This window comes from Trachinotus anak, unplaced genomic scaffold, assembly GCF_046630095.1.
Source record: "Trachinotus anak isolate AG129_WGS33_773 ecotype Australia unplaced genomic scaffold, CSIRO_AGI_Tana_v1 ptg000004l, whole genome shotgun sequence".
Lineage (NCBI taxonomy): Eukaryota > Metazoa > Chordata > Actinopteri > Carangiformes > Carangidae > Trachinotus > Trachinotus anak.
Genome location: NW_027273855.1, coordinates 22,373,174 through 22,397,567, shown reverse-complemented (window position 1 = coordinate 22,397,567; position 24,394 = coordinate 22,373,174). Strand labels below are relative to the sequence as shown.

Genomic DNA, 24,394 nt, shown 5'->3' with positions numbered 1-24,394 from the left:
CTGTTTCTCCACAGTAGCTCTGTGTACTGCGGGCTGCTCACAAATTCCTCAAAAATACAACACTGAAATGCGGACAGTAAAAGTACTTCCACTGCCGCTTTTTTCAAGTCATCTGGTGTAGAAGGATCTCATCTGCAGCTGGCATGCATCTGAAAGTAGTTAGTAGTAACAACAAACTGGAGATTTGTGTCTAAAACCAAACCTTTCAAAATAAGAGCAGCGTTGAGATGTTTTCTCCCCTGAGGGATGGATGAGCAGCCCTGGAGCTCATCCTGTATGCAGGCCAGTCCTGAGACACAACACAAGACCAAATGATGAAATAGCTTGTAAAGGCCTTGCCCATCCACCCCACACACACACACACACACACAGACTCACACAAACACATGTGCAGAGTTTTTCTTTATCTGTTGACAGAGTGTTTGGCTGTTCGTCCTTTAGTTGGGGTTGGGGTTGGGGGTGGTGGGGGGAGGTGGGGTAGGGGCTTTTGTGTCCAGCATGCCGTTGTCTGAGTCAGGATGGAGAGATGAGGACGGGGCATCCCACTCACCCTCTGCACGGCCGGAGACACTGCTGCGCTGCTGTCATGGCAACAGCAGCCACCGCCAGCATGGGCCTACAGCACAATGCACAGGCCAGGAGGAGTCACACACAGGCTGCACACACTCACACTCACACACAGCCAGAGCACGACACCACACAGGAAAAAGCATATCCGAAATGTGTGCAGTTTGTTGCTTCTTTCTCCAACATCTGGGCACTTCAAAATAAGGACACCTATTTGGGTCGATCGAGCCTGATTTTATGGCTCAGTAGATTTCCCCCTCCTTTGTCCCTACATGTGAAAGTGATGGTACAGAAACAGTCACATTGTTCTTTGCCTTTCTGGACATATATTGTGATACTGAGAATTGAAATCACCTTTATAAAAAGAAACTTCCTTTCTCAAACTAAACACATGTAGCCTCCTTGTCAAATGATCTTTTATCAACATTTAAATTTGCACAATAGACTTAAACCATTTTTTGGGGTTGGGGTAAGGCTGAATATAATGATATTGCCTTTTGAAGAGAATTGTGTGGATTTCTTGGGCTTGAGTTTAACTGTTTTACCCACATTTTTTATTTCTCTGTAAATCACTGGCCACCTGTAGGTGCAAAAAAAAAAAAAAAAAAAAAAAAAAAAAGCGAGTAAATTGGTGTTTTCCAGCATATTCTCAATACAGCATCAAATAAATTCAGCCTCCACCCTCTCTCCACTTGTAAACCCCGGGATTTGCTGCAGAATCAAACCAGTTACCAGTGAAATGCAGATATGAGTGTGTGTGTTTTTATGGGATAGAAGGAGCCATTCAAACAGGTGTGAGGAGCAGGGAGAATCCCAGGTGGCGCAGGTTGGTCGGATATGGGGCCGTTTCCGAGCCCATTGTGAGCATCTTTGCGCTTTTTTTTTTTTTTTTTTTTGAGGGGTTGAGCAACCCGCATCCGAAAATAGTGTTGGCTGTTTGAAAGTAGGTCGATAGGAACTGAGAGCGACGTTTGTTTCCACGCTTTTGTCTGTGTTCTTTGTTGTTTAGCGAGGACTGTGGGTTTTTTTTTTTTTTTTTTTCCTCCACAGCCTACCCTTCAGAGAAGAGGGTTTTACGCACAGGTGGGAGATACCCGCTCAGCATAGGACAGCCCCCCTCTCTCTGCTCCTCGGCGGATGATGTGAGGAAGTGACATTTTTCACCACTGCGGTTCGGGACAGCACTGCTCCTCTGCAAACAGGTGTGCTGCTGTCCGGGTCACTTTTACTGGGAAACCGCGGGGAGGTAGCGTCCCAAAACCTGAACCAAGCCTCTAGGACGCGGGACAGCGGGGAACCAGAGGAGGAAAATCAACCCGGCCAAGTCTGCTCTTTATTAGCCTGGGCTGTTTGAACGGGTTCAGACAGAGAGAGAGAGAGAGAGAGAGAGAGAGAGAGGGAGAGAGGGGGAGCGATGGCAACGAAAAAGGCGTGCGTGGATGCGCCCAAAAGGAGCCGGAGTCCGGTCGTGTTGGAGGCGGAGATGTTCAGTGAATTTCAGGACTGGTGTCTCCGGACTTATGGAGACTCCGGTAAAACAAAGACCGTCACCCGGAGAAAATATAACAAAATCATGCAGACACTGTTGCAGAGCGACGAGTCGGATGGCGTTTATGTCGACAACAGCCACATCAACGCCAAATTCAAATTTTGGGTGAAGTCAAAGGGATTTCAGGTCGGGACCAACGTTTTGGGAGAGCACAACAAGAAAGGAGCCCCAGGGAAACCCGTCCTATACGTCCCGGTCAAGTCAACGGTAAAGTGTGTGTGTGTGTGCGTGTGTGTGTGTGTGTGTGTGTGTGCAGGACGTGCACAGGAGATGTCCCGTCGCCGCCTGTAAGTTCTCATTATTTCATGATCTCGTTATTTCTGGCTGCACACTCTGCACCTGCCACATGAATAAAATGACAACTTATCGCGTTTTATCGTCCCGGCTCGCCCTCGTCTCCCCTGATGAAGATTCACTTTGTCCACATCCCGACCAGAGCAGCCCTGCTCTCATCCCCTGCTGCCATAGCAACGCCGGTGCCTCCTGGCAATGCAATTGTAAAAGGTAGGCTACCGTGCACAGCCCTCTCCGCCAGTGAGGCTGACGTCCTGTCATGGATGCAACGGCATGTCCGTGGGTCGGGTATGTCAGGGCGGTCCGGTGTGCCCCCCCCCCCCCCCCCCCCCCCGGAGGGACCGCAGGTTATCACCGCCAACCGAGGAGACGTCGGGTCCGCGTTTCCGCCTCACTGTCCCGTCTGAACCGTGAACCGACCATTTCTCTTGTCTTCCTGCGAGAGAGCAAACACAAGAACAGCCGGTGTTTTCAGTAAAACATCACCGTGTCAGTCAGTCTGAGTGTTTGCACCCCACTTTTCATTGTCCTGGGCAGGATGCGGATCGCAGGCACTCGTTGCTCTGGCAACACCTGTGTCGTCCAGGATGCTCTGTCTCTGCTGCGGTTCATTGTGTAGGCTGGGATCCGACATGGAGTGAGACATGCCCACTTCAGACTGCCTTTGCCAGAGAAGGAAATAAGAATTAATAAATGTATTGAAAAATAATTTCTGCATTTGATATGGTGATGGGGGGGGGGGGGGGGCTGTGGCGGAAACAAAAGGCTTTTCCCGGGACTGACAGCGACACACGCCCAGAGTTGTGGCGCTCACACTTCACTTCCACATGTCTGTGGACGAGCGGCCGTGACGCGTCCCGCTCCTCATGACCGACACTGCAGGTGCATTATGGGTTAAAACACGCATTCTTCTTTTGTAACGGAGGATACTGTCAGCCGGTGGCTCTATGTGTGTCACTGTATGGTGTTTGGGCCTGCTGTGCCAGGAAGGGAGACAACCACCATTTTAAATAAGCGCCTTCAGGGAATAACCCCCCCCGCCCCCCGCCCCCCCCCCCCCCCCCCCCCCCCCTCATCCCGCCCTGCTGGGACAGAGTCTCTCTGGACCTCAAAGAGCAGAAACACATTTTCTGTCAACAAAACTAGAGGAGATATTGGCACCGATTAGAGATTGGGTCCTTTGATTCCAGCTGAATAGCACACAGCCTTCCACAGGTGTTGTACCTGTGTGAAAGCTCAATTTAGATTTAGGCCAAATGCCTTTAGAAAAGTCCTCTAATCTCTGTTCAATATTATGTTTCGCTCTGGACAAGAGGACAGGTGTGATCTGTCTCTGCAGGTGCAGATGGTGCCTGGAATGTGTTGATGATTGGCTTTTGTTTATGGTTCCTGTCATTTCTTGTTGATACAAATTCTTAGATGTTCCCTTGTCAAATACACACTCAGTTGGCAGTTTATTACTTTCACACAGCTCAAGCTAACGCGGGCTAATACAAGAGTCCTGTATTAAATCCTCCCTTCATGAAGGTTTGTATTGGATTTGACACGTATGGTGATTTTTGGAGGATGTGGCTCGTGGTGCTGCTGAGGTGTGTCTGTTGTTCAGCCTGCCTCATTGATATAAATGGGGTGGACAACATAATGGAAGCACCTGTCTGTATAACGCAATACAAAATTCAACAGCAGCATAAACGTCAGCCTCCAAAATGATCATAAAGTTGAAACAACACCTCTCTGAAACAGTTTATCCGCAAACTGAACGTTATAACCTCCGTGAAGGGAGGATTTATTGCAGGACTAGGTGCTGCATTATCTTGAGCTACGTGAAAGTAATAAACTGCCAACTGAGCGTATTCATCAATACAAAAATTCTTTAGGTCAGCCTGATTTCTCCATGAGGCCCATCTAACAATTGCTGAGCTGAAATCATTCTCCTTGTCCGGGTTAAACCACACCGGAGAGGCTGAGAAAGTCCTTTTGGAAAAGTGTAGCTTAGTGTTTATTGGAGAGGAGGTGCTTTGTAGCTAATATCATAAGGCAGGGGGAAACCTCCCCTTGACTCAGCTCCACTTGGGAAATTTAAACAACAAACAAAACATCAGCCAACATAAGCTGCTTCTAATGATGAGTCAGACACCACAAATCAACCAATTTATATGCATGTGACTGTTAGTGAGCATGATTTTTGATTCCGCTTGTGTTTGTGGGCTTTATAAATAGGCCGTCCTGGACTGATAGAAAAGTGACACACACACGAGCAGACATACAAAAACACACACACACACACACACACACACACACACACACACACACACACACACACACACACACACACACACACACAATGGTCACTGCCTCCTCATACGGCTGCAGGGCCGGGGGCGTGTCTCTGGAGCTTCAGCATTGGAAGCCCCCGCTGCAGCTGCTCCCAGGGTGTGCCAAGTTTCTGTATGGGGGCAGGCTGGGTGGGGGTAGGGATGGATGGTGGCTGATGTGCAGACAGAGAAGGTCTCTTCTATGTGTCAGTGAAGCATACAAGGCGGCTTCAGTGTGTGGCGGGACAGAAAGACAGGGCACAGTAGCACCGGCTCAGTGTAGTAGATGCCTCTTTTCAAGCCGGACACAGAACGATTTTCTTTCTGTGTTTTCTGTCCGTCTCTGCCCCCCTGCCCGTGTTGTCTCGCCCTCTTTCCGCACAACTCGGAGCCCTCCCAGTTCTCAGAGAATCCAGCAGCCCTCAGTGTGGAGATGCAACCTCGTTTAGCTCTCATTATGTCCTGATTAGAGGACGCTACAGAGGAGGAGGGGAATAGGACCAGAAACAGACACAGAGATGCACCACAGAATTGCACACTACACGAGCCTTTCCTCGAGACGAAGGGAGTCAGAGTGCAGCCAGTTTCAAAAGAGATGCTTAAACGCCCTGTGTGTGTTTCCTTTCGGCTGACACGAGCATTGTACTGAAAATTTTGAAATACTGCGAGCTGTTGCTTTTAGTTGCCATGCCAACTGAAATCTGTAAATATCTCTGTTCGTCTCTCACAACTAGGTTTTGGTGGACATGCTCTCGCACACCGACACACACATGCTGTATAATATACATGTCACAGCTCAGAAATACTTCACATGATGTTTGCGTGTGCTTACATCGTGCTTGTCACAGATTATGAAGCCAGTCGACATCAGCTTGTGTTACCTTTTATATACTGTATAATTTGTCCGAAACCACTGACAGACAAGTATCCTAAAGCTGAAACGGTTAGTTGATCAACTAGGGCTGCAACTGACAATTATCGATAATATCGATAAATTAATCTGTCAATTAAAATGTCGGGAAATAGTGAAGGTGTCCATCGCAGTTTCTCACAGCTCAAGGTGTCCTCAGTGTCTCATTTTGTTCCACCAACAGTCCAAAGATTTACTATCATGAAAGACAAAGGTTGCCAGAAAATAAAAAAAAAGACTTGAAATAATCATCAAAATAGTTATTTCATGATATTTCATTTATGATCAACTAATATCTATCAATTAATCGATCAATAGTTTGCTGTTTTTCTTTGTCATATATCATAGTAGGGTTTTCAAGTGTAAAATAAGAAATTCAAAGATGCCACTTTGAGCTCTGGGAAGTTAGAATGAGCATTTCCAGACATTTCATCAACAAAAGGATCAATCAATTATTGGGAAAATAATTGGCTTGTTAATTGATAGTGAAAATGTTGAAGTCTTAAAGTGACAGTTCAGGATAAAATGAAACATTACTGCCCCAGAAAGACACTTTCAGGATAGAGGATTCAATAATGCTATCAGTTTACAAAATGAAGGTCTTTCTCGGGACGTCCTCTCCAACCAGAAACCACTGCTTCTTCTCTCTGTCTTGAAAAAAGGGCCCTAAATGTTTCCTTGCCTCGCCATCAACTGGGAAGAGGAACATCATCATTATTATCTGATTAATTAGTCCACATTTCCCCTGAGAGCTCCTCTTTTGTGGAAGGGCCACAGAGTCAAAAGAATACTGGCCCTATTATTCAACAGCATTTGCATTAATGCTATTTCTGCATAGCCGATCTCCATGTGCTTTTGTCCACCGTTTTTTTGTGTCGTCTCTCTCTGGCAGCGCTTATTAGGGGCAACACATGGGCTCTCACTCATGAGTTCAAACAGCAAATCATCACCACCCCAAACAAGAATCACCTGGTCGCTCTTGTCACATTCGTCATCGGAGCAGCTGAGAAATGACCTGATCATGTGTGGTGATGGTGATGGTGATGGTGATGGTGGTGAACGACTCGGTCTCATTCAACACTTGAAGGTGGAGACGTGTGGGTCTGAAGGTGCCGAGCACTTCTTTGTCAAAGTGAGATTCAGGAAGAAATGTCAATATGTATTCATTTCAGGCGTTAATGTGTCGCCGTGACTTACTGTAAATGGGCGGCGGAATCCATATTGCACGCGTGGGGTTAGTTTGTGTGTGTATGTGTGCTCGTACAAAGAGGGGGTCGCTGATCGCATGCTCTGTGTTTCCTCCCTTCAGCACCCTCTCTGTTGCCATGGAGAGACCGTTCTTTGCTTTCCCATAGGAGGAGAAATTAACACCATTTTTAACTGGCCTGGGGGCCTCCCCCCTGTGTGGGAGATAGTCTGAGTTCTGCTCCACGCACACACACGCACACACACACACACACACACACACACAGAGCCTTTAAGACTGCAATAATCTTCCCACCACACCGCTACTGTCATTTTTAATACCTTTGCAAGGCCAACATTTAACGAACTGGGACAGTATGATAATAGGCTGAAAATGACGAAATGGACTCTGGGATGTGATGATGTATGTGCGAGTCATTTGCATACCATTTTGAGTCAGTGACTGGAACGTCAACAGTGCCAGTGTGCAAGGCCAGTGGGACTGTCTGTGTCTCCGGCTCAGTGGGATATTGGGGATGTCACACACTCTATCAAATAATGTTCATCATGGGAGCAGCTGAGAGAGAAGCACACACACACACACACACAGAGTCACGGATGTCGGACAGAGGGGTAGAGCTCAGTGCACCTAATGTGGATTTAATGACAGAGCTCTATGAATTGAGGCCGAGAAGAGAAGATGATGGTGAAAGGGAAAGAAATAGAAGGGGACAGATTTCTCATAAAAAAAATGGGGACATAGTGGAGGTAATAGTCTCTTTATTTTTGGTAGTATGAACCTTTACCTTGGACTGTCTTCTCCTCAGTACACACACACACACACACACACACACACAGAAGAAACACGGATTGTCCCATTTATGTGTCCATTTGCCAGCTGATAGATTTACAGAGGGAAGATGGGGCTTTAAAAGATGACCTGTTGTCACATCTGCAGTGAGATAATCTGAGTCATGAGTAATGTTGACACAGCCATCTTGGTGCGCGCACACACACACACACACACATACACACACACACACACACACACACACACACACACACACACACACACACACACACACAAAGAAAGTACCTGAGCACACATCACCACTGCCACATCCTAAGCTACTTATTGTGCAGCCACCTCACAAAATAAAACACCACCTCCATCTTTATGCTGCGCCCTGGCTCGACTTTAAAAGTTAAGGGCAACGCTGAATGTTTTCTTCTTAGATTTTTCCATGTCACACTCATGTTTATCCGTTCGGCCACGGAGCTAATTTCTTGTGTGATGCATCTCTTCTATCTTTGCCGGCCTGTCTTTGTGACCCAGCTGCTTCCTCTGAACCCCCACCCCACCTCCTCCACCTCCTCCTCCTCCTCCTCCTCCTCCTCCTGACCTGCCTGTGTGCAGGACTGCTCCTCTCTCCCCTCAGCGACTCTGCTACCATGTGTGTGTGTGTGTGTCTGTGTGTGTGTGTGTGTGTGTGTGTGTGTGTGAGACTGCCAGCGGGGGTGGGGGCAGTCGACTCAACCCCTCCAGTCTCCTAGCAACAGAGCGGTTTGGTGCGGGACAGGGAGAGCGCGCAGAGGGGATGGGGGCTGGTTGTACAGTGGCTGGGGAGAGCAAAGTCCTACAGGATTAGAAAGATAGAGAGACAGAGGAAAGGAGGAGAAGGAGGGTGAGAGTTTTGCAGTGTTGTTGGCGATTAGGGATGCTGACATGTCTCCTTTGCTCTTTAAAACGCATGCTGCTGATGAGACCAAATATCTACAGTGCTATTCAACAGCTGTTCTCCTCTGAGATGCTGCTCTGCCTGGTAGACACATACTGTAGGCTACTTAAACACACGTGCACGTGCGGATACACAGCTCGTTGTGTTTAGAGGTGAATGTTTAACTCCCTGATGGCTTGTGTGTGGAAACTAAAGAGCTTATCAGTGCAGGGCAGCCCGAGAAGGCCGTCAGGTAGCAGGGCTGACGGTGGCTTGTGGAAGAAACAGTCTCGGCTGCAGGCTCTTAACTTGAAGAAGATTAGTATTATGGTTGCAACTAACAAATACTTTCATCATCGATGAACCATTTTGTTTATAGAAGGTCAGAAAATGGTACAGGGTGCCTCCTATAATCATAAAATGATGCATTCATTTTGCTTGTTTTATTTGACCAACAGTTTCTAATCAGATGATGATGAAAAGCATCACATCATCACATCTGAGAAGCTTCAACTGTCCAAATAGTTGCAAATTATTTTTTGACTAACTGATTAATCGATTAATCATTGCAGCTCTAAGCAGTATACCAAAGTATGATAAGTTCCTTAGTAATATAATCTGCAACTATTTTGATAACTGATGAAGTCATTTTCATATTAAACCTGACAGCCATTCTTAAATGTGATGATTGACTTTTTTTTCTCTTTTCCGTGTCACCGTAACCTGAACATCTTTGTGGTTTGAACTGTTGGTCGGACAACACAAGACATTTGAAAACGTCACCTGTGGCTTTAGGAAACTGTGATGGGCATTTGTACGTGCAATCCAACTACTGTCCTGATTGTCCACACTGTAAATCTGCTATGTCTATGTTTATGGACTACTAGCCTAACCTACTACATACTACTCTATAATCTTTTATGTATATGTACTAATGTCTGTTGTTTCCTGGTAAAGGATTTTTGGGGAGTTCATCTGAGTCAAGAGTCTGACAGGATGGTCGATGTTGTACAGGTTGTAAAGTGCCCTGGGACAAATGTGTGATTTGTGATATTGAGTTATACAAATAAAATTGCAGATATTGGTTTTTAGCAGAATTAGCCAGGCTTACCACCATCGCTAACACTGGTGGACTGCAATATTATGTATATGTTTAATTTTTCTGGGTTGGATTTCAGATCAGAGAAATCATTCTCACCACAATATCCAGTGTGCATCCTGGATATTTTGTTGGGGTAGAATTCAGTGGAGGATGCAGCAGCAGTGTGGGTGCACTGCACACCCCACAGTTGTATGAGATTATCTAAATCCAGCGTGAATGGACCTGACACCATTGTCCCAAGCAGCAGCAGCAGCAGCGGCGGCGGCGGCAGCGGTGGTGATGTCACCGAGGGAATGATGATGGTACCTCCAAGTGCGATAGATTACAGCTGTGATGATGAGGTGGAGGATCGCTATTATTTCATTTATTATCATTACATTTAGCCCATGCTGACAGGGGAGAGTGGCTAGTAAGAGAAAGAGGGAGAGAGGGAGGGAGAGGGCCGGATTAAAACAAACCCGCTCTGTGAGGTGGTTTTAGTTGCCATGGCAACGATCATTACCTCGCACTTGGGAGAGCAGGAGCCAGGAGAAAGAAGAGGAGGGAGGGAAGAAAGAAAGAAAGAAGGAAGGAAAGACGGGACAGAGGAAGGGGATGGAGACACGGAGGCAGGAGAGAGGATGCGGTTGGGGGGAAAGGGAGAAAATGAAATGTCAGATCCCAGGAACTGTGCACAAATGTCAAGGAGAGGAGGGGGGAAAAAGTGTTATTCCTCAATGCCAGGGGGGGCAACTTTTTGAACTCAGGACCCTCTTCTCACTCAAACAAGAAAAGATCACTCCCCACCTAGAACCCAATCTCCAGAAAATGTCAGAGCATGTCTCATATCTACATGGAGGAGGTGGACTCTGAAAAAAAAAAAAAGAAACCTAATTAAAAGCCCAAATCCATTTGTTCCATTTTATGCTTGCTGGGGCACTCTATGTTCAAAATATCAGCAGGTGTAAGAATATAATGATAAGATCTAGTGGAACATACACGGTGTTGACTGTTTTGTAAGGAGGGAATGTGGGAATTAAAGAGTTACTTGGAGAAAAAAAAAGATGGCGGTAGAAAGGAGAGGAAAGCCCCATGTGGTGCTGTGGATGGAGGCTGTTGTCCTGGCGATCCCACTTCTATGGTGTGTCACATGACCCTTTGCCCAGCACACCTGCCCGAGAGAAATCAGCGGTAGTTTCTATGGCGACAGGGTCAGCAGTACGGGAGGCAGGATGGCTGCCAGAGGTGGTGGTAGGAGGGACTGTTGGTCTCGTACAGTGTTGGTGGTGGTGTTATTTTTAAACATGGCAGAGATGAGGTGATGGTTGCCGACCCAGCCGAGACTTCTCCACCTGAAGGAGAAATGTAAAGTCTGATCGTCTACAGGAGGAGGGCTGGACAGAACAAGGCGGGTTGTTTCAGGTTTTTTAAAGGCTGGTGAGGACACTTAGTGCAGTGGTTGACTGTCTGCAACCACATGATCCGTGATTCATTCGCCTTAAAGATCCTGCTCATATCACATGGACACAGGAATCTGCGTTTGCAGACATAATGTCAGACATTCTCCACTGCGGATGATACACACACACACACCTCAGCTCTGTAAGCCTGAGCTGGGACATCAAACTAAACTCCAGTGTCTGTCTCTCTGTTTCAGTGTTCAGATGGGAATTCGGCCCAAGACAACTCCTCCCTGAAGCGTGTAGCTGTGGTTGAAGACTTCTTTGACATCATCTATGCCATGCATGTGGAGATGGGTGCTGACCCTGGCAGAGCACCCAAACATGCAGGCCAAAAGAAGACCTACAAAGCGGTGAGTAAATACAACCAGGTACTTGCAGGTTGCAGCTTATTTTGCGAGCACTGCTCCTTGTTGATATTGAGGATGTTTCCAGTAAACATTTTTCCCCGTGTCTCCTCCCCTCTGGACAGCGGGCACATCCAACCCCACAGGTGTAGGACAAAGAAACAAAAAGAAAGGGAGAAGGCTGCACAAAAAAACTTTCAAGCTCCCACAATAATATTTTTGTTTGTCCTACAAAAAACTGTCAAAAAAACCCAAGGCAAAACAAAAAAAAACATCTGCCTTATATACAGACAAACCAGACTAAGAGTCATGCTAGCTTCTCTGTGAAATTGTGCTCAGGCTAAATGCTAACATGCTCACAGTGTCAATGCTAACAATAATGATAATAATAATAGTAATGATAATAATAATACATTTTATTTGTTACACACTTTACATTTGAAGCAAATCTCTAAGTGCTACAGATAAAATAACATTAAAAAGGCAAACAAAAACGACAAATAAAATGTAGATAAAACATAATAAAAATCAGCATAAAATAGACAAAGATAAAATATCATCCAGTACAGTTAGTTAACATTTGGCTGGTTAACATGCTGATGTTTAGCAGGTATAATGTTTTCCGTCTGAGGTTAGTGTGTTAGCATGCTAATGTTTGCTAATTAGCAGGAAACAGTGTACAGCTGTAGGAAGCTGGTGGGAATGTTATTAGTTAGTTATATTTAGTGACAAATCAAAATATTAGACAAGGTCAAATTTTGTCCTGATGATGGCGCTAAATGAAAAGTCAGAGGATCATCAAAGTCAATGAGATTCATCCTCTGGGGACCATGAAAGTCTTTATGGGAATACATCCGACAGATGTAAAACAGATATTTTAATCTGGACCAAATTGCTACTGTGGTACAACTGTTAAAACCAGGGGCTTTAAAACCTCAAGCAAGTTACGTGTTGACAAGGTTGCTAGGCGACAGGAGCCGCACAGCTGGTGATGCAAAGCGAAAAATCCCCTGTAGGTGAAAATGGTGATTCGGCTACAAAGTACCTCACCTTCCTAGACCGAGTCCTCCGCAGGATGTGGCCCCTGAATGGGGACACAGCTCTTGTCCTAAAGAAGCCCATGCAGGACAAACATGTTTAGCCACACTGGGTAAATATGGCAGCGTGAGTTGGTCTATCCATCACAGAATTAATTGTTTACCATGCAATTTTGTACAGACATTCATGGTCTCCAGAGGATAAATCCTAATAACTATATTTATCGTATATTGTGTAATCTCCAAACTGTAGGTGCAGTTGTCACTTTTTGGTTCTTATATATACTGTAGTCTGCTTTTTGTTCAAACAGGTAAATTTACCTGACAAAGGCCTTGTGTCAGTAAAAACATCGTTTTGGGAGCTTGCGAATTTCAGTGTGCTGACAGCATCTCCTTTTTATAGGGTTTTTAAAAAATCCCAGATGGATTACAACCCTGTTTCCAAAAAAGTTGGGACTCTGTGTAAAATGTAAATAAAAACCATCATGTGATTTTTTCAGCTCATGTAAACTCATATTTAATTGGAAATAGAACAAAGACAACATATAATAACGTTGAATAGCTGAAATATTATTGTTTTATGAAAAATATATCCTCAATTTGAATTTGATACCAGCAACACATTTCAAAATAGTTGGGACAGGGACAACAGTTTCACCAGCAGGAACAAAGTATTTGTGGTGCTCAAACCACTGATTTTTTCTGTCATTATTAATGTTTCTGGAGCAAACACAGTTTGTCAGTGTATGTTGCAAAGCGTGGCGTGGTCTCAGCTCGGGTGTGGTGTCCTGACGAACTGAGGAGCTTTGTGTGGAGCTTTAAGGGTGCATCTATGTTGGGAGGCAGTGTTGGGGGGTTTAGCAGGACTTTGGTACCCCTCCTCTCTTCCCTCCCACCCCAGAATTTAAAAAAAAAAAATCATAGAGCCAATTCCTCCTGCCCTGTAGAGAGGTCCTGTCACGTCTCATAGTGTGTACCCTTTTGAGGAGGCAGCATCACTGGGGCAGGGCATAATATGGAACTGTCACTGTGGCCTTCTGGGAGGTGCACGCTCCTCTGGGTGGCCTTTCCCTCTCTGCTGCCTCAAGGGGCCATGAGGGGTGGGGATGGGGGGGTCGGAGGGGGGCAAAGGCGATAGGGAGCTGTGGCAGCGGTGGTGGTGGTGGTGGTGGTGGTGGTGGTGGGCCAGTGGGGGGGTGGGCACCCCTGCTGCCTCTCCATGGTCACGTGAAGGTCGCATTTTACAGGGAAACGCCAGAGGGGGCGAGGAGGGGAGGGTGGCATAGCAGTGGAGACAAACAGGGAAGGAAGGCTGAGCATGAGAGAGAGAGAGAGAGAGAGAGAGAGAGACAGAGAGGTGTAGATATGAGTTGACTGCACCTGAAAGAGCAGGAAGAGAAATGAAAACAGAAACGATGAAAACCACTCGTGTTTTAAGGTATCAAAGCAGAAATATGTTGAGGGCTGGAGATGGAATTAGGCCATGCGAAAGCATGAGCGATTGCCTAGAGGGAGGATTCCTCCTCGTGCCACGTCGAGATAACACATAATCACTGACCCAAACTTTCACACGTGCATGGTACAATAAAAAAAAAACAACAACAAAAAAAAAACACCTGCATGCAGTTTGAGTTCAGCCACAGCCTGAGCCTTTATTTATATATTTTTTTAACCCAATCTCCTCCGCTCACTCCTCCCGGCACAGATAGCAGAGACCTACGCCTTCCTGCCCAGAGAGGCGGTGACTCGGTTCCTAATGAGCTGTGGAGAGTGTCAGAAGAGGATGCACATCAACCCCAGCACTGCAGAGTTCAAAGGTAATGGCACACATGTGACCTGTGGATAGCTCACTCATTCTGGAGACATCATTAACTGATATGCTATTTTTGAGATCAACCTTTAAGAGCGGATGGCGCTTAGATCCTCTGACATACTGACATGGAAAAAGGCTTAATTACTATGTTGAAATGCATGCTGAGATGTTACAAACCAGCCGGTCCTCTACTACAACAACCAGACATTGTTGCTGTAGGAAACAGTTTCATCATACCACTCACAGAAATGCTTATTTGTTTTTATTTCACATAAGGTAGAGGTGTTCAGTTTGTGGTTGGCATCTGGATGACAGGCATGGTGGGTTCTCCATTGTCCTGTCAGACATTAAATGTGAGCTGATATGATCTTAGGTGTTTGTACTTTGAAGAGTTTTTGAATCAATCCATCATTAATAAAACATATTGTATATATCCATCACAGACATGATGTAACAAAGACTCAAGAGGACCACATCTCTGGGATTGTGGAGCCACTAAAATGATCACAGAGTACCTCTAGTGGCCAATGTGGGGACTGCAGTCACCCCTCAATCATGTGTCATATACAGTAAAGCCTATTGCTTAGATTTCAACTTTTTGCAGGATATTGCACAATTCTGCATGGCTCAAAGAATTTGAGTATAGAATTCCTCTACAGAGGGATTCAGTGAAGAAAAAAGGCAGCTAAAATGAATATTGTTGCTGCTGCATTTAATGGTGCACTGTCCAGTTTTAATTCTAATCTTCACATTTGCAGTCAGTATAGAGCAGAGGTTTCAAATCTGCGAGTGAGAGCTAATGGACAGGAGCATGCCGGTGCTCTAAAAAACAACAGGCAGGAAGTTAGTTACTGTTGGTTGGCCTGTTTGCGTCAAACACTGCACTCCTCTGAGATGTAGGTTAACTTGTGCAAATCAGAACACACAGATATAACAGACACATTTTTAGATTCAGTGACTTACACTTTCTGAGGATACCATCATTTCCGATGTCCGGCGCGGATAAAATCCTCATTTTCCAAACTCATTTTCAAGTTTTCCTCAGCGTCGAAGTAATCCAGTGATAGTTGGGTGCACATCCGTGGGTTCACTGCAAACATGAATTGATAATAGCTAATTTGGCATAATGTTAATGGTGCTAATTAAAGATATGAGGCGGGGCGGGTGGTGAAGTTGTGTTGATTTTGTTCAGGGGAGAGGAGGGTACTTCAAAAACCAGTTAATGTTCAGTTTTTGTTGATATTATCTGTTTGTGTGTTGACACAGTTAGATTTTGGGAATTTGGCGGTGTTGTATTACAAATTAAAAAGGTGTTTGTGATATTTTGTGAGTTGGTCTGCAGTAGTGGAAGAAGTGTTCAATTTCTTTACATAAGTAAATGTGGCAAAAGAGCACAATAAAATACTTCATTACAAGTAAAAGTCCTGCCATCAAAATTTCATGTGAGTAAACATATTAACAACAAACTGTACATAAAATACCAAAAATAAAAGTACTCATTGTGCATATAACTTAATTTTATTAACAGATTGTTATTATTAATGTGTTAATATTAAAGTGTTAATGAATTGTGTAGTTGGAAGTAGTTTCAACTATTTCATGTACAGTTTGCTACTAAATCATAATTCATAAAGCGTCATATTTTATAAACTGATCACATGTTTTGTACTTAAACTCTTAATCTGAAATCTTAATCAGTAACTACAGCTGTCAGATAAATGTAGTGCAATAGAAGCATGAAGTGGCATAAAATGGAAATACTCATGTAAAGTACAAGTACCTCAAAGACTTTTATACCCACTCCTCCTCCGCTTTCAGTAATGTAGACATGACTCAGTGAACAGATATTGAAAATCTTTATATATTCATTCATGTGATGCGCTTCAGACAGTTTGTTTTTAATAACTGGTGTGTTTCTTTTATGTTTTTCTTTTTGTCAGAAAATGACAGGCCAACCTCTCTGGTCCCGGACCTCATTGATTACAACATGCCTCTTACTGCCACCTACCTTAAACAAATGAAACTGCAGTGCATGACCGCCACTGAAAGGGTAAGTGCCTCCTTCTGCAAGTTGACAGTGAATGTTTGTGAAGCATGGGCATAGATAAAAGTTGTCCTTGTGGATTAATTAGAAGAATCTGCTCCTGTTCAACTCTCCTTATTCACTATAATTGTGTTTGCACTGACTGCACACGTCCTCTGGTTGTTTCCTCTTGAGTGTCATCATTGAGGCTGTAGGGAGGATTGCTCTGTGCAGGCAGAAGAGGACATCCTTCCCCTTAACTTTTAATTCAGTGTTAAACAGTCAGAGTTGTCCCCCCGTTGGGAGGAGGAGATCAGTGTGAAATGAGGATTAGTAAAAGCTCCTGAACGGGGTGACGTCACGTGTGAGACCACTCCCATGTGTGGCTGTGACAGAAACACTCAGGAACCGCTGTCACTTAAGTGCAGGGAGCGGTACTTGATGATGATAATGTGGACCTCACTCACGCATAATTAGGATTATCCGGAACAATGACCCAGGTTGTGATTCGCGGGTGAGTACAAATTAACAAATGCCCAGATTGTTGGTCGCATCTGTGTGCAGACTGCCAATGAACAGGCCAATAATTTAATAATTAACCGTGAGCGAGGGGTTATCTCAGTGCTGTGGGAGACTTGTAGTAATTTGTTCTGAATCTGTGCTGCACTGTTTTACAGTTCAAAGCAGCATTTGGTTGAAAAATGCAGCAGGTTTGTTCTGTTGACAAAAGCAGATCCGAAGTAAATGTGTGAGTCTAGTTTGTTTATCTAGTCTGTTGCAGCCTCACAACTCATGTGTTTGCATGTTGTTTTGCAGAACTTTGGTGACTGTTAAAACAGACTACAACCTTGACTTTCTCTTTGGTTTAGAATCATTATGTTAAAAAATGGTGATGAAATCGTGTTTTTAGATTTGTTTTCTATTCTCTGCCCAACATCTTTACTCTTACACACTTTATTATGGTCCTTTAGTCTGGATACAGGCCTAGTTGTACAAACACCAGGACTAAAACTAATGATCCTCAGTCCTGACAATATGAGGAAACAATGAAAAAGAATTTCCTGAGGCCCAAGGTGTTTTCTTTAGACTGTCTTTGTTTGTACACACTCAAAAACTTTTTGTCGTGTTTGCTTGAAAAACGACAGAAACTATTTAAGTGGACTGATGATTTATTGATGTGTATTTATTGTGTTGTTCCCCTGTTTTTACTGTGTTATGCTTGTTGTCTTTATTGGTGGGTCATTTATTCATTCCACTCTATTTTAAAATATCTGAGTAGCATGTGAGTAGTAGATAGAGTAGCTCCTCCTACTTTATCAATTATCCATTTTCCTAAAGCGTGGACAATAATGATGCTACATCTCCAACTACTTAGAAACTGTAATTAGAGACTATCTGGCTCTCTCTGCCTCTCTCTCTCTCTCTTTAATGCTGCATGGCTCACTTGGTACCTAATAGAGCTGTCACTGAGCATTTTGGTCCTCCTCAAACCCTTTACAGAGGGACGGATGCATATTCCCAGGAGTTTAGGCCTATTTGTGTGCTCATGTGGGGAGGAATGAGATGCAATTCTGCTCCGCTCCCATCACACAGTCGTAGTCCTGCGTCCTCTGACTGAGATGCCAGCTGACACATGCCGACATGCTGCACGGAGGCCAGAGAGAGCTCATCGTCCATCTTAGCTTAAAGTAAACTGGCCTCTGTGAAGCTTAGCGCTGGTCTGAAATGTGGTCGAGTCTTTTAGCAGATAAAGAATTACACTGAGTTTGAAGCCAGAGCTCAGCGCAGTCTCACAGTTTGTGAGATTATGCAGTTCTCCTTTGCTAATCCGTACCCCCCGTGGTTTACTCATATTTGTGTTGCGCTACAACAAGCATCTTTAGGGTCTCTACGTAACAGAGTTAAAAATAGCAGTGCTCCAAGAAATGTATTACTTAACAAGAAAGGCTCCTGTATTTCCTCATTCGTCTTTGCTGGCAGACTTCAGCATGTTTTGATAAAAAAAAGTCCATTATTACATTTTTTTCAAGTCTTGTGTGTACATTCAAAGCATGGTCGGTTGCTGTAGTTGGTCCTTCTGTCCATCCTGTCCTCAGAATCCAAAGAAATTTCAGTGTGAGTTCAGCTGAAGCTGATATGAGACTTTCTGTTTGTGTCCCTCAGCCACAGTTCAAGAAGGTGATACTGTCTGTGAAAGCACACGGTGGGATTTTCATCCTAAAACACTGTATCTTTGGAAGATACCGAACACAAGCCGCTGAAGCCTCAATGCATTTTTACCCAGAACAAGTGGGAAGTGGAACAAGTTCTGCTCCCTGTCACCCTGCAGCCGTCATGGACGACAGGAACATTTCCAGTGACCAAAACCACTCACAGTGTACAGAGGGGAAGTCATTATTGTTTCAAGATAAACTTTAAAATCTCCCCTTTAACTTTAGAAGAGACACGATGAAAGAGTTTCTGCTTCTGTGTCCCTCTGAGGGACAAGTGGGACAGTTGGGAGTTGAAATAATGATATGTCTCCTGATACGCAGCCGTCCGCTCCCTCTGCCCGTTCAGTTTTCGTTTCTTGTCTAACAGCCTCCCTCTCTCCCGCCGTCTCTCTTCAGGATGACAGTTCGGTGAGCAGCGAGGACATGAACAGCACTGAGCCCACATGGGTCGCAGCCGAGCAGCCCCCAGCGCCTGAGCCCAGTCCACCTAACGGAGAGCGAGTCAGCAACCCAGCAACCACCGTTAAAGAAGAGGATGGTAGGACATCGGCACTTTTTTTGTTTTATTTACATCTGGAATTTGAAGGTATGCTCATTAAAATGGAAGAGTACAGGATGGTGGTGTGCAGGAAACAGCTTGCCTTGTTCTTAGTGGACTAATCCAAATAAATCCACTCTTACAGGGGGTGGGACACCACCACAGCCCCAATCCTTTGTGCACCCCTCTCAGTCAGGGTACAGGGCTTAGAGAAGTAGGACAAAGGCCGATATTAACCTTCACAGATTAGAAACCGCTGTAGAAATGGTTGAAAATGGGGCACATCACTGAAAGGGAGAATTACTCTGTTCCATTGAACGGAGGTGTGCACATGACAAATGTAGAAATCATCATGTGAAAGCAGCACATGGCTGTAAACTGGGTTAAAAAGCTATAATTTGCACACACCAGGGAGTGAAGGATCCCTTCCCCCATCAGCCCCCCCCCCATCCTCATCCTCATTTCTTTCTCTCTTCACTGTTAAAACTCCAAAGATTCCCCCCTTTTACTCCAACTTTTATTCATCTTGACAGTTGACCCCAATACCCACTTCCTCAACTGTTTCAGAAAGCGCAGCATGAGGCAGGAAGTCCCCCCCCCCCCGTGGTAACACACCCACTCTGTTGTTGGACAGAAATAGTGCCTATTGTAGTAAACAAACCCACATTAAAGCTCGATGGTGCTGATGACAAACATCCGCACAGCTCATCTGCGTGTCTGCGTCGTCACCCTGTCCTCCTGTCCCCCCCCCTTTGCCAGATGACGACTCCTCAGAGAACGGCAGCGCCAACGGGCTGCCGGCCCTGACCTCGCCGGACGTGCTGGCTGTGGGTGGGAACCCCCCAGATGGCGGGGCCCCTTATGGGGAGGTGACGGAGAACGGCTTGAGCGCTCCCCTGGACTTCAGCACCAACTCGTCCTCGTCCTCCTCGGAGGATCAGCAGCCGGTCAATCTGAGCGACAGACTGCTGCCTGCGGGGAGCTCGCCGCCAAACTCCTACCCCGCAGAACCCAACAGGAAGTACCCCATCAAAACAGAGTACACCAACAAGGTGAGTGCAGAAAGTTCCGGAGATGACCAACTTTGTCTTGAAGCGTCAGTTTAATCTATAATAGTGACGTTTGTTGTTTGTCTGTGTGTCTCTGTAGTCCCCTCCTTACAGCTCAGGAAGCTATGACTCTGTGAAAACTGAACTGAGCATGAGCGCAGAGGACTTGACCTCTGGTCGGGCACAGATAATTGACGACGACGATGATGACCATGACGACCACGATGACAGCGACAAGATCAATGACGCAGAGGGTATGGACCCTGAGAGACTTAAAGCCTTCAATGTAAGTCGCCTGTCTGACTGTTGCAGTAGAATTAAATTCACACACAGTGAAAACAACACAGTGCCGCTCTTATCTGTGGCTGTGGAGTGCTGCTGAATGTCTGCCAGCCCTGTTGTGGAATATTTTTATTATGTATAGATCTTATATTATATTTACAAATATTGAATACGAGGAATAAACTTAATATATTCAATATTCACTATTTATTCTGTTAAAACCTATGTGCGCATTTCTAAATCTAATGGAAGCAAATGAAACAGTAGAGCTGCAAAAATGCAAACATTAGTGAATAAGCAAAGACTAGAAATATTGTCCTGCATATGAGCAATGACTCTATTATCATTGCTCCTGTTTTCATCACATCCCCCTCCCTCTTTATCCGCTCCTCTTTCACTCTACCTCTAATGCTCCCCCATCGCCTGCCTTCTCTTTGCTCTCTTTTGTTTTCAACTCTCACACCCCTCTCACTCTCTCTCTCTACCCTGCACCCCCCACTCCATTTTTCTGCTCTACATCCTCTCTCTCTCTCTCTCTCTCTCTCTCTCTCTCGCTCTCTCTCTCTCTCTCTCCCCTCCCCCTCTCGCTTGTCTCTGTCAGATGTTTGTGCGTCTGTTCGTGGATGAGAATCTGGACCGCATGGTGCCCATCTCCAAACAGCCCAAGGAGAAGATCCAGGCCATCATCGAGTCCTGTAGCCGCCAGTTCCCAGAGTTCCAGGAGCGCTCCCGCAAGCGCATCCGCACCTACCTCAAATCCTGTCGCCGCATGAAAAAAGGCGGTTTTGAGGTACAAAGTCCCCCCCTAGCTAAAATATTACCCGTATGAATCCAACATACACTCATGAATCTCAAAAAAAATTCAGCGTTTCTCTTCATAATGTGCAAAAATCTCGCTGATCCTTGCTGCCAGATACGACCAACACCTCCTCACCTCACCTCTGCCATGGCTGAGAACATCCTCGCTGCTGCCTGCGAGAGCGAAACCCGAAATGCTGCCAAGAGGATGCGGCTCGATGTCTACCAAGCGACGGTAAACGTCTTGGCAGTTGGTGTTTGTGAATGTGCCCAGCAGGGATTTGGGAATGTGCAAGTATGGCTGTGCATCATTAACGCCAAACTGCACAACATAAATTACAATATTCTGCCCAAACTGAAAACATTTCATTTCTCGTAGGATGAGCCAGCCTCTGTTGACAAGCCCAACGCAAGGGACCCGGCCCCCGTGGCCCCGTCAGCGTTCGCCATTTCCAGTGCAGCTTTTGCCCAGGACCAGCTCTACACCAATGGAGGCCTCAACTACAACCTGCGGGGGTACGGGACAGTCGGCAGCAACCAGCAGAACTCAGGTGCTGCACAAACCAATGGTGAGGAGCTTTTATCAGCCCAGCTCGATAAAAAATATAAAAACACATATTTTCCTATTTACCTGTAGAGGTACGCGGCCTGATACCAGTTTTTGTTTGTGCAGTGTGTGTTTATATTTTGTGATATTCATCTTTAAAATTTGTGTCTGCGCTTTATGAATGTTTCTGTGTTGCTCACAGTGTTGAGAATCATTGCATTAAAAAAAAAGAATTAACAGCAACCTGTCTTTGAGGAGATAATGCCTCTGTTAGTCTGGATAATCCACAGAACACACTGTCAACAGTTTTCAAAGAGACTATTTCTTTTTTCCAGGGAGAGCTTTTCATACCGATGCTGGTGGATTATCCAAAATAACAGGGGGTATTGTTTCTGGAAAGAGATGTCGATGCACAATTTTTAGCAACACTAATATGTCAATGTGTCGGTTGGTCCAACATTATTCTATGCATGGTTCCCAGAGGATGAATCCTGCAGACTTCGATGATCCTCGGACCATGAGGTTTACATTTGTGGTTTTGAGTGAAATGTCTCAGCTGTTTGAAGGAGGAAGGATGATAATCTTGTACAGACTTCCAGGTGGCCAGAAACTGGAGCCTAGTAACTGAAGTGATCGCCCATCATTAGATCTAAATTTAAACTTTTACACTTCTTTGGTACAGATACAATATCTTTCAAAACTAACACCATTCCCATCAGCCTCTGCAAAATTACGTTCACTATCTTTAATTAAAATCAAAGTTGCATGGTTTAGATACCACGAGAGGTCAGCCGGGAAATATGTTTTGTGTTTTTTTGTTTTTTGTAATTTGGGTGAACTGTTTTATTTTTTTCTAAACATTTAAAATTTCCAATAATCAGTTCAATAAATTTCATGATTCCAATATCAGTATGTTTCAAGGTACCGAGCTCCTCTTTGACTCATCTACATCTGTGAAATGGGAAAACAAGTTTATTTTCTGCATTTTTTAGGGTGTTTGTCTTTACATAGTTTGATATTTTAATTTAAAGAAGGGTAGGAACTTCCCGTCCCTATGTCATGTTCCATAATGTATCGTTAATCCATCACGGTTGCGTCCGCAGGTCCCACAGATCTGAGTATGAAGTCCGTCGGCCCGAACTCCTCCTCCGCCAGCTCCAACAGTCACGGTCAGGGAGGTGGCGGTGGTGGAGCTTCGGCCCAGCTCAGCCCTCCGGAGGTCACAGCGGTGAGGCAGCTCATCGCAGGGTACCGGGAGTCTGCGGCCTTCCTGCTCCGCTCAGCAGACGAGCTGGAAAACCTGATCCTGCAGCAGAACTGAGTCCGAGCCAAACCGTGCCAAGACCCTCCCCCAGCCTGTCCTTCTCTGTCGCTCTCAGTCACACATGTTTGGGCAGACTTTCATATACAAAGACAGAAATGTACACGAGTGATACTGCAGCGCACAGTGGGTCCTGTAGGTATGGTACCTTCACTTATTCCCACATGTTTATGTATTTGGACAGGCCAGAACATATCACAGGCTGAAAAATGTTTATTTATGCATTTGGTTCACTTTGACCTTAGTGCCCTGTTATCTGTAGCCATTCATCCCATTCAGTTCCTTTTACCACCTCAACCTCCATTCGTCTCAGGAAGCGATGATCTATGTGAAAAAAAAAAAAATCTGCAATCGGTACACAGGGGAGTACCAGAGGTGTTAAATTAGCTGTGACCATAACGCCACGTCGGCCTGTTTGTGCAGATTTTTGGACAAAGTAATAGTGAAATAGCAGTGATTTAGTGTCAGTACCGTGTTTCTATTTTTACACAAATGTAAAATATGCTGTGCAGTGGCATGATTTGATCGGGTCGTCTGAATCGAGGCATTTCTCCGATGACAACCCTCCTCCAAATTCATCTCTGTTTCATGGAACATTTGGAGCAGTGTTGTGTTGACGTCCATAGACGAACCGCTGCTAAATCCACTGACCCGTTAACCTCAACAGCTTCTGTACGATGTGCTGACTCACGCAAAAAAATTAAAAAAAAAAAAAACAGTGGAGAAAGTCAAAAAAAAAAAAGAAAAAGATGACACAGTTTTCACCTGTGAATTTAGACCAACAGACTTAGACCTCTGTCCTGCTCTGTTGGATTGGTTTCCAGATTTCTAGGCTCATGGTTACTCAAAGACAAAGACTCATTACTCAACATGACTTTATTTTCTGTTACTTTTATATGATTATCTCCATCACCGACAAATTTCTCATTACTTAAAAAGAAGGAGGCTTTTAAGAAGCCTTGGTATGCAAATTGAGGTCACAGACACCTGTCAGGGACAAAAAGCAGATTTAGACTCTTGGTTTATAACCAGGGCTTCTGGAAAAGTGGAAAAAGGTGCAATATTGAGGATAATCAGTAATGGTGTGCTTACTGAAATGACTTAGTGAAGGCACGTTTTTAAGGGGAGTACTTCACCACAGGCAACCCCACCCCCCCCCCCACGCCCTCCCCCACCCCCACCCCTGCTGTTACTGTCAAGTTGTAAAAAGAAAAAAAAAGAAATGATATCCCATGCAGCATTGTAGCCGATTTCAATGTTGTTGTTTGTTGTGAATACTGATCTTTATCGCTAACCTCATAACTGAGGCACTTTCATGTATTGGGATCAGTCATCTGTAGTGATAAA

At 45.0% G+C, this 24,394-nt stretch overlaps 1 protein-coding gene across 1 annotated transcript; it reads left to right on the top strand.

The window, feature by feature from the left end:
- The first annotated feature begins 1,863 nt into the window (after positions 1-1,863).
- nol4la (nucleolar protein 4-like a) lies at positions 1,864-23,763 on the top strand. The gene is made up of 11 exons (XM_071477107.1): positions 1,864-2,323; positions 11,277-11,432; positions 14,169-14,280; positions 16,217-16,326; positions 18,909-19,050; positions 19,810-20,102; positions 20,200-20,385; positions 20,983-21,171; positions 21,295-21,414; positions 21,559-21,748; positions 22,830-23,763. Exons 1-11 carry the CDS (start codon positions 1,982-1,984, stop codon positions 23,045-23,047), a joined length of 2,058 nt encoding a protein of 685 aa, XP_071333208.1. The 5' UTR covers positions 1,864-1,981; the 3' UTR covers positions 23,048-23,763.
- The last annotated feature ends 631 nt before the right edge of the window (positions 23,764-24,394 follow it).